Raw genomic sequence first — 14,805 nt, 5'->3', positions numbered from 1 at the left:
ACGAGATGGGCAGATACCACCATCCAAGCACCACCAGGCTCAGAGGTTGGCACCTTCCCGGGGCATTAACCCAGCAGGAGAGGTGGCCACGGGGCCCAGGGAGGGGAATGCCTTGATGTCAGGTCCTGCCACAAGCAGGATGGAGTCAGGCACTGACCACTGGTGACAACCCCAGCTTTGAGAGTGGGGGAAACACTTCATTGCTCATCAAGTGGTCCCCTGATTTGGGTAGGGTTTCCCAAATGTGCACCCCAATAGCCCCAGTGGTATTAGGAGACTCCTTGATCACCATTTGAGGGTGATGTGGGAGGGCTGCATGGCTGGCACATCCCACCATCTGGTGGCTCTCTGGCACAAAAGGAGGCCCCAAATATTCCTTCATGTTCTAGATAATTGCAGGTTAAACCTGAGTTTGTCTGTTGCGTTTTTGCTCCCCCAAAAGCAGAACTTGAGGCCTCTTCACTCTAGCTTTTCTATGCAGAGAATTAAAACATCATGCAAACCCTGAGTTTCAGACCTATTTAAAAGTGCTTTTAATTCAATTTGCCTGAAAAGCTTTGGCTTTTAGTGCCTACTTAACACTTGGAAACAAGTTCCTAAATATTCAGCACCCTTTCTCCTTTTCCTGAAAGAATTTTAAAATTACCAGGAGCTTCTCCAAACCAACTAGAAATTGTCCAGCTCCCAGTAAGGCTCTATGAAAGAGCAGAGAATGCCACCTCTTTGCAGCCAGGAGGACGAGGACTTGTCTTTGCTATTCTTCCATGACACCTCTCCCCAGGTGGGTCAAGGAGCCACAGCTCACACAAAATGCCACATTGGCCCACAGAAAAAGTCTACAAAAATTGATTTGTTTTGGGGTCTGCTTGTTTTTAAAACAAGTAGTCCTTGATAGTGATGCAGCCTCTCATCACAACTTTCTCCAGCTCCTGCAACCCAGATCTACCCCCCTGCTATTGCCATCCTCACGGCTCATGCCCAAGCCCCACACCATCCCCATCCTGCTCCTTCTGAGGCCTCTCTTTCCCCTGGCCACCACTGTCCCCAGCTTCTACTGCTGTCTTTGTCCTCACCCCAACCCTCTTGGGACCTGCTGCCCTCCCGCCTTCTCTCTGCATAGCTTCCTCTTCCTTGTGCTGGAAGATCTCTACCTGCACTGCCTGGCCCCACTGCGGGCACACAGGAGATGGTCTCTTCACCCCCACATCTGTCCCCCCGCAGCGCTCCCGTCCCCACCCTGGGGTGGTGGCCGGAGCATCCCCGCGCGAGGAGCCCTGCTTTGTGTGTCTGCGCTCGGCCTTTCCACGGGGACAATGAACAATGAGAAATTACGGGGCCGTGGCACGTGGCCAGCAAAGCAAAGGCGACTTTCCAATCCTCAGCTGCCAGGCTCTAACAAGTCGTCAGCGAGTCCATGTGGGAGATTTCACAGAAGGTCCCCAGCGAGGTGTGTTTCCTCCCGCAGATGATGCGCTCAGGACAACCCCTGCCCCAAACAGGCTCCTCACCCTGAAGCGTGGAGGTACAGGACCCTCTTGCCAAAATAGCTGTAGGATCTTATTTTAAACAGACAAAACCCATATTTTACTCTAACCTCATTCTCAGAAATCACTGAACCATTTTAGCTAAAACTTTCCAAAGAAAGTCAGCCCGAGGCTGACACCCTGCAAAGGATATTTCAGCCAGAACAGTTTAAGTTTGGCAAAGCTGTAAGCCACTGAAGGTTTCATAATGGAAATTGTTGAGGCAATATTAACTATAGATGTCCCTCCCCATGCTGCCTACAATACTAATAAATTCCACTGAGGCTGTGAATTCTCCCCAGCTATTAACATTTCGCCAACAGTGTAGATTTTTATATTTGACAAAACACAGTGAAATCCTTTGAAATAAACAGCTACCTGAAGCAAACCTCAGCTCCACTTTCATACCACAGCCAGGACTCTCCTATACATTTGAATTCTTTGTCTCCTCTGTGCCGTAGCTGTAGTACACTATAAATACCCAGCTTTGTCACATAAATGCAAAGTTTTATTGTGCAGTTAGCCTTGATAGAAAGCACTGCTGAAAGTTGTTTAGAAATTAAATATCTAAAACAAGCTATTTTAAAATACAGAGCCCTCACTATTTCATGTCTGAAATGAAGAAATTTCATCTTAGGGAGAGCAAGCTGTCTTTCACACCATATGGCTAATGGTAGTGCATAGCAATTAGCTGGGCTGATTAATGGGGAACAGACTCTAATTTTATGCTTATAATTGAGGCTGCATTTGCACCCCTGGTGCAAATTCAGCACATCCCAACTTCCACTTACAACAGGCAAGAAATCAAGAGAAACAGAATGGTGTGGAGAGAGAGGGTTTTTTTCCCTTCTAGACCCCTAAAGAGCATCAGATTTGCAATTTAAAAGCGTGTTAGCAGCACAATAGATGACAGATTTGTGCAATAGGGTCAAGCGGCCTGGTAAACAAACAGCACCCTCTTACACACATATAGGCAGCAAAGGAAATGGGTAATATCTAATATGAGCTATAAGAAATTTGAATATATCTCCCCCACCCCATCAGGCACACAACATTTGCCTACTATGGTCAGTTGTTTTTTTTTCTACTCCTTCACCTTACAGTTATGAAACACAAAGCAAAGACTAGCACTAAATAAATAGAAGGAGAAGAATAAAGCTTCTGATCCAGTGAATTTTAAGAACAAAGAAAGAGCAAAGTGCTTTAATAAAGGGAATGACTGCATGTCTTTCCATGTTCCCAGAACAGAAATAATTTTGTCTCAGTCAAAATATACTGAATGGCTGTAAATCTGTAATGCAGGTATTTGGTCTTCTGCTTAAAACTCAGCCCACTATATAAAGTTTTGATTTACTTCATCCACTTTATGTTTCTAAAGTATTTGTGAGAAAATTAACGCATGAAAGTAGGTTGTTCTGGCTCAGTGAGTAATTCCTACCTCCAAACTTTGCTGGTTAAGGATCAGGAGGGTACATCACCCAGGACTAACAACATTCAGACCCTGATGCTGCAGGCACTTGGGCATGTGCTTAATTTTACGTGCCCAGTGTCCATGTCTTACTGGTCTGGTACAGGAGAAAAGCAAAAGGCACTTCAGTCTTATCAGGTCAGGGGCCTCCTTTAATGTTTCCATGAATTGTTCCTAGCTAGGTATCCAGAGTCAAAGTGGTGCTAATTGGGCCAATGAATTTTAGGGCAATTACAAGTTGTCAACATGACTGGGTTTCCATTTGGAAAAGGAGAACTGGCCAGGACTCTTCAGCAAAGCAACACTGCAGCTCTGAACAGCAGCAGAAGCTGAGGCACCTCTTGGAGACACCCATCTGCTGGGATTGTTCTGGAGCTCTAATGGGTTATCTTTGGCTTCCTGAAAGAAGCCAAACCTACTGAATGAAGCAGCCCTAGAAAAACACAACAGGAAAGATAAAATCCCCCAGAATTCTGCAAGGAAGAATTTTGGGGAGGCTGTGCAGGGTTTTGCCCAGGCTGGCAGAGCAAGGAGAGAAGCTCCTTCCCTGATGGCATCACAGGGTGCTGCCTCCAGCAAGTTTTTATCAGGAGGAGATGTCATGGAGGATGAAAACATGCAGATCCCAAGAATGAAAAAACACCCAAAAAATAATAATTTAAAAAAAAAAATTAGCCAACAGAGAAATTTCCATCTGAATATTTTGTCAAAGATTCTCCCCTGCAAGGAAACCCTCATCCAAGTTTATTCTCTTAGAAGTGGGTAGTAGTTTTTACCCTCAAGTTACTCCTTTTTAGTAAATGTGTTTTGCAAAAGTTACAACGCATGCAATGGCATTTTTACAGTCTTAAAACAACTGATTGTAACAATGAGCTTATGCAAGAATGCCTCGTTTTCCACCAGGGAATTATTTTCTGCCATCGAACAACATGTAACAAATGATTTTTTCAGACATGCAAAAAACACCCACTAACTTTTTTGAGACTGAGAGGTCAAGTTCTCCAAGGTGTCAGAGGGGTCTGGGGGAAGATGCTGCTTTCTCTGTGGTAAAAAGGAAGTAGCAGAGGCTTCACCTATTTCAATCAGCCAGAACAGAGAAGGAAGCAGCTGCAGAAGTTTGGGGGAGAAGATATTTGACTGTCCTGAATTTAAGTCACCAACCCTAGGCAGGGTAAGAGAGTACAGGGTAGAGCCAATCTGCACGGGGAAGTTTAAAGAAAATCAAGATGAAGAAATCTTTTGCATGGAGGAGCATCACCTGCTCCACTCCATCCGAGCAAGGACCTCAAGTGAGCAGCAACCAGGACAAAAAAGCCTCCTGACCTCACGCCTTAATGTGCATCCCCCCCCCAAAAAAAAAAAAAAAAAAAAAAAACCAAACCAAACTATTTTGTCATTTTACTGAGGAGTTTTTGTTGGGAATTGGGGGCAGAGACATTTATTGCTAGAAGATTGTAATAGTCTGTTAATTTTGGTGAGGAGACCTTTTGCAAGCTACAGTGTCTAAATGAAAACCAGCAGCATTCTGTTAAGAATAACTCTTTATAAATAATTGAAAACTAGTGTGACGACTGAGACCTTGCTGCTAATTACACACACCGAACTGTGTTATTTTGGGATTGTTTAATGCAAGAAAGATAAATTTAAGTCCGAAAATAGCTGCAGGTTCAACCTAGATTTTGAGAGACAGATTCATCTTCTCATCACTAATTAAGTGGAAGCGGGGTATTTCTTACCTGCACATTATTTCATGCGTGAGCAGAACTCGGCACATTTCTGGGTTCTTGTCTTGGCCTTCATATACTATCGCCTAGAAACAAAACACAGTTTTCAGTTGTGCATCAGGTTGAGTTTGGAGAAAATAAAAATGCATCACGGTAAGCGAAGGCATAGCTGGAGCTTCAAACCACGGCACAGGCTAAAGAGACCACGGTGTCTCCACAGAACCTGCTCCAAGACTTGCAGCTGGAAAAAACACAAGCTGAGTACAGCTAAATTCCCTCCTCTCTGTTGCACATCTCTTGAGCAGTGTGTAGGATGGGTTTTTTTAGTAGTCAAGACAACCACAATTTTCTTTTCAATTCAGAATAAAATATAAACCTAATAGCATTAAAAGGAAAAAAAAAAAAAAAGGGAAAAAACTCAGCAAGGCTTGGTATACTTTGGGTCCTATTCACTAAAAAAAAAAAAAAGGGACAAAAAAGAGAGAGCTCATGCATTTTTAATTACAAAAGCTGCACAGCCCAGGCATTTTCCTGGTAGCTCCTGAGAAAATGCCTGGGCCTGATTCTTCCCTTGAACCTCGTGATCCACCACTTTCCAGAGAGCACCTCTGGAGTTACAGGGATATAAATAAGTGAGGAGCAGGCCCTACCAGAGCAGAGGAGACCAAAACAAACAGAGGATCAACCGACTTCAGAAATTTGACTCTGAGACAGCACGGGGAAAATCCTTTAAGCTAAAACTGTGGAAAGACAGTGTATTCACATTTCAAGAAGAGTCTACTTTTGCTCCCACCAGCAGAACCAGCGACGAGGGATCGGCATTATACACTAACTAGGTTAGTGCTCACAGCCCCTGCAGGACAGGGTTGCCATCTCATCCCAACAGAGTTATGTTTTCCAACCACCCCTGGTCCCAGGCACGAGACCCCCAGCAGTAAAACAAGAGTGAAAAGAAGTTTCCTTTGCAACAGCATCTTTAGACGGCACTGAGGTTCCCAAATCTTTTAGGGTGCCACTCCAGAGCTGGGATCAGAGTCCCAGCCTTGGAGGGATGACCACCACTCCTGCATGTGAGCATCGGTGCTACCCTTGAGCTTGGTGTGACCTTTTCAGCCTTGAAAACACAGACTTTAAAAGATGAAACTCAGGGAAAAAAAACTCTGCAGGTAAAATGACCTCTGTTATGGGTATCCCTAAAGCTAATGATAAAATAGATATTGAAATTTAATGAGTATGCTATATGGATGAAATAAATTCTAAGGAATGAGACCACTTTGAAATTGAAGTGTGGAAAATACTGACAGAAAAATAAGTTACCTTAATATTGGATGAATTAGGATCATATGAACTGTTTCCCAGTCCTTACAAATATAACCTACTAAAGGAAAGAGGTGTTGTACCTCCAGAGGGGGCAAAAATCTCAAGACACACAAATCTGAAGAAGCATGAGCTGACTTTCAATACCATTTAAATAGTAACATACAATATTAATATTATGCATTATAAAATGATTTAATAATTCCATAAACAGTATCAGAAATGGGTCTGTGTTACCTTACCTTTGCTAGTTTTAATTTTTTAGTTTCAGTTTTGCATTCCTCTAAAACCTGAGAGCCAGTGGGGCTGGGGTTTCACTGCTGATAAAACAGAAGCCTCCACTGTGATTGCCACTAATTGGCACAGAGTTTCACCTGATTTATGCCCCTTCGTTTCCAGTAGTGAGGCACAACACCTGTGAATCCAGCATTCCTGTAAAGAGGACACATGGAAAGTCCCCCCAGCACAGATACCAGCAACCCCCTGACCCCAGCTGGAACTCCACCTTGAGGCACTTCCCCCTCAGTGCCCAAAAGAGCTACAAACAGTTTGCAAGAAGCCTTGGAAAGTGGCATTACAGTCATCCCTGTGTTATAGCAGGAGATGGAACAAATTCAGAAGATCCTCATTTCCAGCATTAAAGGGGAAGATGGGAGAAGCATCTTCCAGCCAAAACCAGAGAATCGAAGTAACTGGCTGACACCTGGTGGGGTTGATCAGTGGGGACATGGCAAAGACTCCAGAAAACCCCAAATCAGTTTTCACCTGGTAGTGGGACAGGTCAAGGCAAAGAGGAAGCTGATAGCACTTTTTGGACTTCATCAACAGTTAAAGAATAATTGGCCTCTGAGAATGCAGAGCAAGAGGGAAAGAGCAGATCTGCCCCGAGGCCTTTAGTGGGGACAAGCACCTCCGGTTCCTGACCACCTCCAGGCAATCACAGTGTGACACGGGGTAGCAGGGCCTGAGAGAGGGCTGCTGGACATGCCTTGTTCTTCTCACACTCTTAAATCTTAAAATAAATTTACCCAGTATGGGTTATCTTGTTGCCAGTGGGCCAAGGAAGCGCTAGAAATTACAAACCAGAACACAAAATTTACTTTCCTTTTTTCCTCTCCCTTCTCTCCTCCTCTCCCCTTCCTGCTGCTGTGCTTACTTAACCTTCAGGTACCCACTTAAATAACTCAACTAAATAGCAATAATGAACGGGCAGAGTCAACACCGTGGTACATAATCACCTTGTCTGTTGTGTTTAGCATCAGTGATCCCTTCTTTGCGTGCATGACACTCTTCTGCCTTCCTCTACATTAAGGATTTGCTTTTCACTTTATTTGCATTCAATTATCGAAGTTCTACCCGTGCACATTTTGTTTTCTCCGCGTTCAGCGCAGCTACTCCCGCATACCCTATATTCCTGCAGGAATTTCTAGGAAATTCTAGGAAGCGGGAGGACTTGCTGAGTTAATTTCTGAGCAGCTCATCCCCATCTCCCATTCCTGTGTCCCAATTCACTTGTGCGAGCGGGTGTGTAAAGCACCAACTGTTTACTCCCGTGAATGGCTGCCCCAGAGCACGGCAGATACTCGACCGCCTCGCAAACCGCGCTGCTCTAAAACATTAATTCTACAATTAGTTTCAAAAGGGAAACAGGAACTGCTAAAGTTTCAGATCGTTAGAGCTGCCAGAAGTATTTTTACAGGAAGGGTCTACTACGTTACTGTTGTGAGAATGTTTAACTCTCGGATTTGAAAAGCTACTCCACTTAACAAAAATATCTTAATTTTTTTTTTTAATTATGTTTTTTTTTAAAGTTCAGGCTTTAAAACAGGGTGATTGTGTCGGGATTCCCTGTCACACCAGCATCGTCGTGATTTTGTCAAATGGGGATCACATTAATGAGAGATAAAGTGAAAGTTACAGTGCATAAACTTAGACCACAACAGAGCTAAAAATAAGCCTGCAAATACACATTAGGGTTGCACAACAGAACACCAGCAGAGGAAATGCAAAATTATAGACTTTGTTTTTTTCTTTTTGTTTACTTTGTGTAGTTTTAACTTGGTGTTGTGTCATAAGCATTTGAAAATAGCTTTTCTACTCCTGAGCAACTTAAACATTTCCCCACAAAATTCATCTTTCATTTTGCAAGTAGTTATTCATCCAAGTAACCTTTCTACAAGAAGTCCCAGCGTGTAACAATCACTCGTGTACAAGCGGATTTCAAAATCAGGTCCCGAAAAATTGGTGTCAAAAATATAAGATTTCCTCACTTCCACGTAAACAAAAGCTGCATAAAAAGTTAAATTAAATGCAATTCGCTGCTTGCCAGCAAATAAAAATTCCTAAATTGGGCACATCGCAGTCAAGTGCGTCCAACGATTTGCCTAAACTTTTCAGCGACAGAGCACACTATAAAAAAAAAAAATTAAAAAATTAAAGATAAAAGGAAGGAGAGTAATATAAAAGTCAAGACTACGGTTCTCATATAATCCACTTTTTCCCCAATAAAGACAGCAGGATAAAGCAATAAAAGAGCTGATAAATAATTTGGAAAAATATAGAGCCAGATTTTGTCCTTAACCATTCCTGACTAAATCCAGATTTGTGCTGGTACAAGTGAGGGCAGAATCATCTTGTGGTGTCGGTTTGCCAGTCAAGCAATCCTGCTTTCGGAACTGGACGAAAAACAATCTTGAAGGAATGAGATCATGGTCATTATATTACTCAGTTATGTCATGGCCTTGATTTTAAAAGAGTAAGAGAAGGAGAGAAATCACCAACATGCATCTAAACCCACTTGCTTTCAAATTCCTCGGCTGCTTCACAAAACAAAGTGTCTCCTTTACAGAAATAAAGGAGAAGGAAAAACTCATTAAAATTAGGGTCTTTTCCAAAACAGAACTAAAATGATTTGGAATGACATATATATGGCCGTACACACAGGGAGAAAATAAAACCCTGGCCCCACCGAATTCAATAGGCGCTTTGCAATTGACTTCAGATGGGCCAGAGTCTCACCCAGGGAGGATTAGGCTTGTATCCACTATATATCTACACAGAAAATACTGTGAATTACATTTATTTGGCTTCAAATCTTTAACCCTTAGTTACCTGAGGTTTTACCCCTTCCCCCAGCAAAATATCAACTCATCCCAGTGACGTTTATCCCAGACAAGCAGCGGAGTTCTGGTCCCGGGGAGAGGACAGGGAGTTTTTGCTCTGTCTCTCAACGCACAATTCAGAAGCATCTAATTATTTTATCCAGTCTCTCTCTGCCTTTGATTCACAGCCTGCTTATCGACGTATTCACACGAATTAAATAAATTTATCTCTCCTAATATGTTCATTTTTAATGGTTTTCAAACATTCACATGGAAACAGCTCTAGCGTAAATATCCCAGAACAAATGGCTGTATATTATACAGGAGGGAGCAGTTGGGCTGCCAGACTGGGAATGCACCAGGCCATCTGGCTCAGGCAGTCTCTCCAAAATCCTCAGCTTTGTTTTCACCCTCAGACTCCAAACAACACATTTTCCACTGTGATGAGTTTACATTTTCCCAAACACAGGTCCTGATCATGCATGCAAATTCCAAACTTCTCCATTCCTCTCTGTACAAGAAAATTAAAATCACCTGCGTTTCTGACATCTCACCAAAGGCACAAGAAAGCTGCTAAAATCTGGTGCAATGTAAACTTTCCCTGTCACAGGGGTTAGGTTTTGTTTTATGTTTGTGTGAAATTTCTCTGAGTCTGCTGAGGTTCCTCTGAACTTATTGATAACATTTTTTTTTCCCATGCATGTAGCTGTTAGAGAAGGGCCAGGCCATGCACAGAATAGGAGCTGATCAAATATCTGCAGACATCAGAGAATGACAGAGAAGTCAACAGAAAAACTATTTGCATCCGGAGTTATAGTACTGAAAAAAAAGCAAAATATAAACAGAGTTTAAGATTTTTGACTCATGAGGACTCTCAGAAATAGACAATAGCAATCGAGCAAAACTTATGATTCTTAAGATGCCTGAGCCATATTAGCATCCGTTATATCTTATGGATGAGAACGGCTGAAGGAAAAATGGGTGGGGAAGAAGTATTTCAGATTTATTTCCTCCATCTTTCCTAATAGTGAAATATCTCAACTTTATGAAAATACAGCCAAAGAAATAGAAGGCACCTCTTCTCCATAAATATATTAAAATCCTTAGACTTGCCTAAAAAGTCCGGGTTTATTAGAGCAAACATATTTCACATTTTGCAGGCAATTTCAAAATGCATCATTGTTAGAGCCAGACCTACTGCGGGAGGAGCTGCTGCTTTACGGAAAGCAACAGCTATAAAGTTTGGGATCCTACAGGGTTTTGAACGCATTAGGAATGTGATCCTGACATAAAATGAGGTGCCAATATAACGTAAAAGAAAATTTAATTAAGCCAGTTTTGACAATGAATGTTGTTACCCAAACTGAAAAAAAGAACTTCCCCACCACATGAATGATTTGTGTGTAAGTATTTACAATTTTTGAATGATGGGGACACGTTTTAAGACCGCTGAAAGCCAAGTAATTTCTGTCTCACCCAGCGCTTCTCCGGGGCCACCACCAAAGGCCAAGCGCGTCATCCCAAATGCAACTCAAAATGATGCACTTTGAACCAATCCTGCTGGGGTTTCCCGTTTGGAAGTCCCACAGCCCACATTCCCAAGGAGCGCACGAGCAGCTGAAGCTCATGTTTTGGGGTAGAGCCCGCACAGTTCATCCTACAGCCCAGATCTGCCCTGGGATGCAGCTCACAACAAAACTCTTGGTTACTTCAGTAGCGCCACTCTCCAGCCCCGCTTCCCGTCCTGCTCCACAGCCGACAGAGAGCACACACACGCGCACCAGGACGTGTGGATCCCTCTGTTCCACCCATGACGGGACTCCTGCTCCGAGTTTCTTAGCTGGGCACAGCCACATGAACAAATCCCTGACTTATACAGATCCAGAACACTTAGGAGAAGGAACATCTACTCTTTGTTACATACACAGCCCTCAGCACAGCCAAGCTCTGCCTACCTGCTGGTAGAATACATGCTGCTGATGGGACATTCACATTAAATCTCTGAGCAGCAATCCTATGTACAGAAATCTAGGTCTCATTTGCTTTTATCTTACTTAACTTACTAATCTGCAACCATACAAAACCTTGCAATTTGCAACTGTGAGACAAAGAGAATACATATAAATCTGACATGTCCATATTTAAAAAAAAAAAATAATATAAAAAAAGCCACAGATACTTTCCTGTATGATCTGGGGAAACTAGCTCATTCAAGCTTTGCTTCTGTGGGATTTTTAATTTGCCACCAGAAACCTCAGAGTAGCTGTAATTTTAGTCTGGGAATTCACAATTATCGAGTGTGTGAATGTGTGTGTGTGAGGACTGAGAAGATACTTGCCAGCTGAAACGTGAACGCTTCTGCAACAGTTTCATTTAAAAGTAATCATTTCATTATCCAATTTGTTCTGAGCGTCGTGCATTAAAATACTACACCTTCAAGTAGACTGACAATATATATTTAACTTTCATTAAAAATTAAAGAATTTTCAGACAGTCTTTGCAATATTTAATTACAGTTTGATGATTTGAAAGTTACTTGAGAATCTTCTATATAATTCACTGTCATAAAATATAAATGATATATTCAACATTTGGGTGAGCTTCTGTCATGTGTTGTACTTCACTTCCTAATAAGCATTCAGTAACCGACCCGATCCCAACTCTGCAATAATTTCACTTTTAAAAAGAAAGAATTAAAACAGAAGAAGGAGAATTTAGCGTCCAGCCCCCCAAAAAAATTCAGAGCGACACATGCCACAGTTTTGACATGACAATGCCCTATTTTTCATAAGCAATTATAGTCATGCCTAAAGAAATTGTATGCATGAAATTAATACGTAAGCAAACATGTTTGTGTCTAAAATAGCCTTTCGCTCCCTATTTTCTAATCTAAGTTCAGAGAGCTTTTGTTCTCAAATCCCCACTTCTCAAACCCGCAGCACTTTCCCCAAAATCTGTAATTTGCACTAACTTTGTTTTTCTAAGACTTCCTGAAATCAGAGATATTTTTTTTTCCTTCTTCTTCATTGTGAGCGTGCTTTAAAGCTACACGGTAGGTTTTACAAATAAACTGTATCTCGGGGATTTTTTCCCCTTTCTCTCCAAAGACCCTCTGATGACTTGATAATAATGAGAGACCAAGAGGTCAAACAGTGCCTTAGGATGAACTCTTCATATGCAAGATGCCTTTGTTAAGAAAATTATTTTGAATCCATTGCTCTCCATGAGTCCAGGGCTCTGTTTTCAACAGGATTACAAGCAGAGACTTCTGCATTTCCGTAACGATAGGAAAGCTTTTTAAAGATAATATTTATTGATAGTCTCTCTCACACTGTCTACACTGAAATACACAAGCTCCAAAAGGACTAAAAAGAGTTCATCTATCAGGAAGATTTTGTTGCTATTAACAAAAACTGACCAATTTATGCCTGAAAAACAAGGAATGACAGCAAACACTTTCCAGGGTTTTTTTATGAAGAAGGGTATGTCGCTGCTGTTTTAATTCCTGCAGGGAATGGGCTCTGTTTGGAAGTGTACAGTGTAACAGAGTTCAGATGCACAGTAGATTGTCTAGCAAAATTCATCCAAGTTCCTTTTTTCTTTTTTTTCTTTTTTTTTTTTTTTTTTTTGTTGAAAGACAGTCTTCAATAGCAGGAAGAGATGTTTTGGGACCATCAAAGAGAGTTTTGTAAAACAAACTCAGCCCTTAGAGTTTTATGTTTTTATGTTTTACTATAGAAAAGAAACCCAAATACAAGCCAAGAGTTTTGTGTCTACAGACAACATAGAGGGATTGACTTTTCCTATCGGTACAAAAAAAACCCTTAATGTTTTTCTTAAATAAAATTTAAGAATTTTCTTTAACAAGTAAAACAGATTAGGAGGGGAAGAAACATATTTTAAGGATGAAAAGGCTTAAAAGCGATCCCAACTATTTGAAAGAAACGTATTCTATGAGGAAAATATTCTGACAGGAGCAGAAGAAAAAGCCAGAGTAGCAATTAAAAAAAAAATAAAAATTAAAAAAGAGAGAGAAAGAACCGATTTGTTCAGATAGTGCCTTTGTAACAATACTGGTTTTAAACAGAAAAGCGTTTTTTACAGGTATGCACGCACGTTATTACTCTGTTTGGGAGAATAAAGTGCAAGCGTAAAATGAGGATTAATTCCACTGACAATCCCTGCTGTCCTCCCGAGTCCGACAGCGAGCTCGCTGCTCCCCGCGCCGCGATTCGGGAACTATTCCGACATGCAAACGTGTCACGATACAATCGCTCCTCCTTTAACCCACGGACCCGGCGGCAGCGCAAAGAACGGACGGACCGACAGAGCCCCGCGCCGGGGCAGCGGCTTGTGGCGGCGGCGCTCGGGGGCTGGCGGAGGCCGGAGGTTAATTCTTATTAATTAAGCGGCAAATCCAGCCCCAGCCCTGGCTGGGATGGCTGGAGGGTCGCCTGTATTTTTCTCCCCCAGCCCGGCGGCAGGCAGGGGTCCCGCGGGGACCCTCCGCGCCGCCCCGCAGCCCCGACGCCGCAGAGAGGGGAGCGCGGCCGTGCCCGCGGGAGGCGGCGGCCCCTTCCCTTCCCTTGCCCGCCGGGGCAGAGCCGCTCCGCCGCGGGGGCGGGTTTCGGCTCCGCGGGCCGCCCCGCCGCTCTCCCGGGGGCCGCCCCGACGGCTGCCATCCCCCCCGGCACCCCCCTCCTCCGCGGGCGTTCCGCAGCACCCACCTGCTTGGTCATGGAGTCGATGAGTCGCACGTAGAAATCCTGCTCCGTCCTGATCCCTGAAACAAGGCAGAGGCGTGAGAAGCGGGGCAGCACGCCTGGGCTCGCCCGAGGGCTCGGGCCCGCCGGGGCCGCCCGTGTCCCCGCAGCGCCCCGGCACCGAGTGTGGGGGTGCGCGGAGCGGAGGGGAGCCGGGGCAGCGGCTCCCCGGCCTCTGGTGGGTTCTGAAGCCGCAGAGGCGGCGGGGGGCGACGGGGCTGACACCGGGGGCTCCCAGTCCTTACCATTGCTGTACAGCAGCTGCAGGCGGTAGTGGATCCCGTTGTTGGTCTTTTCACTGTTGGCTTCCTGATGTCAAAGAGAGCGCGGGAGGCCGGAGGGAAAAGGAAAAGAGTATCAATGAAGTTTCTCCATCATTCGCGCGCCGGGTGCCCCCGGGGCTGGACGGGGCAGCTTTCAGCCCTCTCTTCTGCCCCGGGCATAGCGAGGGATCAGGGGACACCCCCTCCTCGTCCGCCCTCTGGGACAGGGGAAGAGTGAGGCGCCCGGGAGGCGGCGGTGGCTCCCGGGACGAGCCGACGCCGCGGCCCCGGGGGAGCGGAGCAGAGAGGAGGGCCCGGGAGAGGCCGCCGAGCCCCCGCGGGGCACAAGGCTACTCACCTTCTCCTTCTCCACGAAGCCCACGAAGGCAGTGCGTTCGATCTCCACGGGCTGCCCCTGCCGGTCGTACAGAGCCAGGACGAAGTGGAAAAAGTTGGACTTCCTCAGGTTGGAAGGCGGCTGTTTCTCGAAGTGAGCCCGGGCCAGACCCACTCCGCTGGGACCAGAAACATGCGAGTTAGCAGCAGCCTCGACGATGCGGCCTCACGCCCCTCGAGCCGACTCCCAGGCCCGTTCCTTCCCCCTCCGGGACCCGGCTGGGCCCCCCCCGGGGCTTAGCATCTTCCC

At 44.5% G+C, this 14,805-nt stretch overlaps 2 protein-coding genes across 9 annotated transcripts in view; both read right to left on the bottom strand.

The window, feature by feature from the left end:
- LOC127473973 (ovoinhibitor-like) overlaps positions 1-14,805 on the bottom strand; it is a 225,811-nt gene that overhangs the window by 63,600 nt on the left and 147,406 nt on the right. The gene's annotated exons all lie outside the window — the stretch shown is intronic.
- Positions 1-14,805, bottom strand: part of EBF1 (EBF transcription factor 1) — a 272,964-nt gene that overhangs the window by 255,977 nt on the left and 2,182 nt on the right. For all 8 annotated transcript variants that reach the window (XM_051794241.1, XM_051794242.1, XM_051794243.1 and 5 more), the window contains exons 2-5: positions 14,518-14,674; positions 14,142-14,205; positions 13,861-13,916; positions 4,728-4,801 (exon numbers count right to left, since the gene is read on the bottom strand). In XM_051794241.1, the coding sequence (XP_051650201.1) occupies positions 4,728-4,801; positions 13,861-13,916; positions 14,142-14,205; positions 14,518-14,674 (351 nt within the window). The remainder of the gene's footprint in view (positions 1-4,727; positions 4,802-13,860; positions 13,917-14,141; positions 14,206-14,517; positions 14,675-14,805) is intronic.

Source organism: Manacus candei, unplaced genomic scaffold (assembly GCF_025592945.1).
Source record: "Manacus candei isolate 608988 ecotype Guabito, Panama unplaced genomic scaffold, ASM2559294v1 h1tg000037l, whole genome shotgun sequence".
In the NCBI taxonomy this organism is placed as follows: domain Eukaryota; kingdom Metazoa; phylum Chordata; class Aves; order Passeriformes; family Pipridae; genus Manacus; species Manacus candei.
Note: the sequence above shows the minus strand (reverse complement) of the source record. Positions and strands in the feature narration are given on the sequence as shown.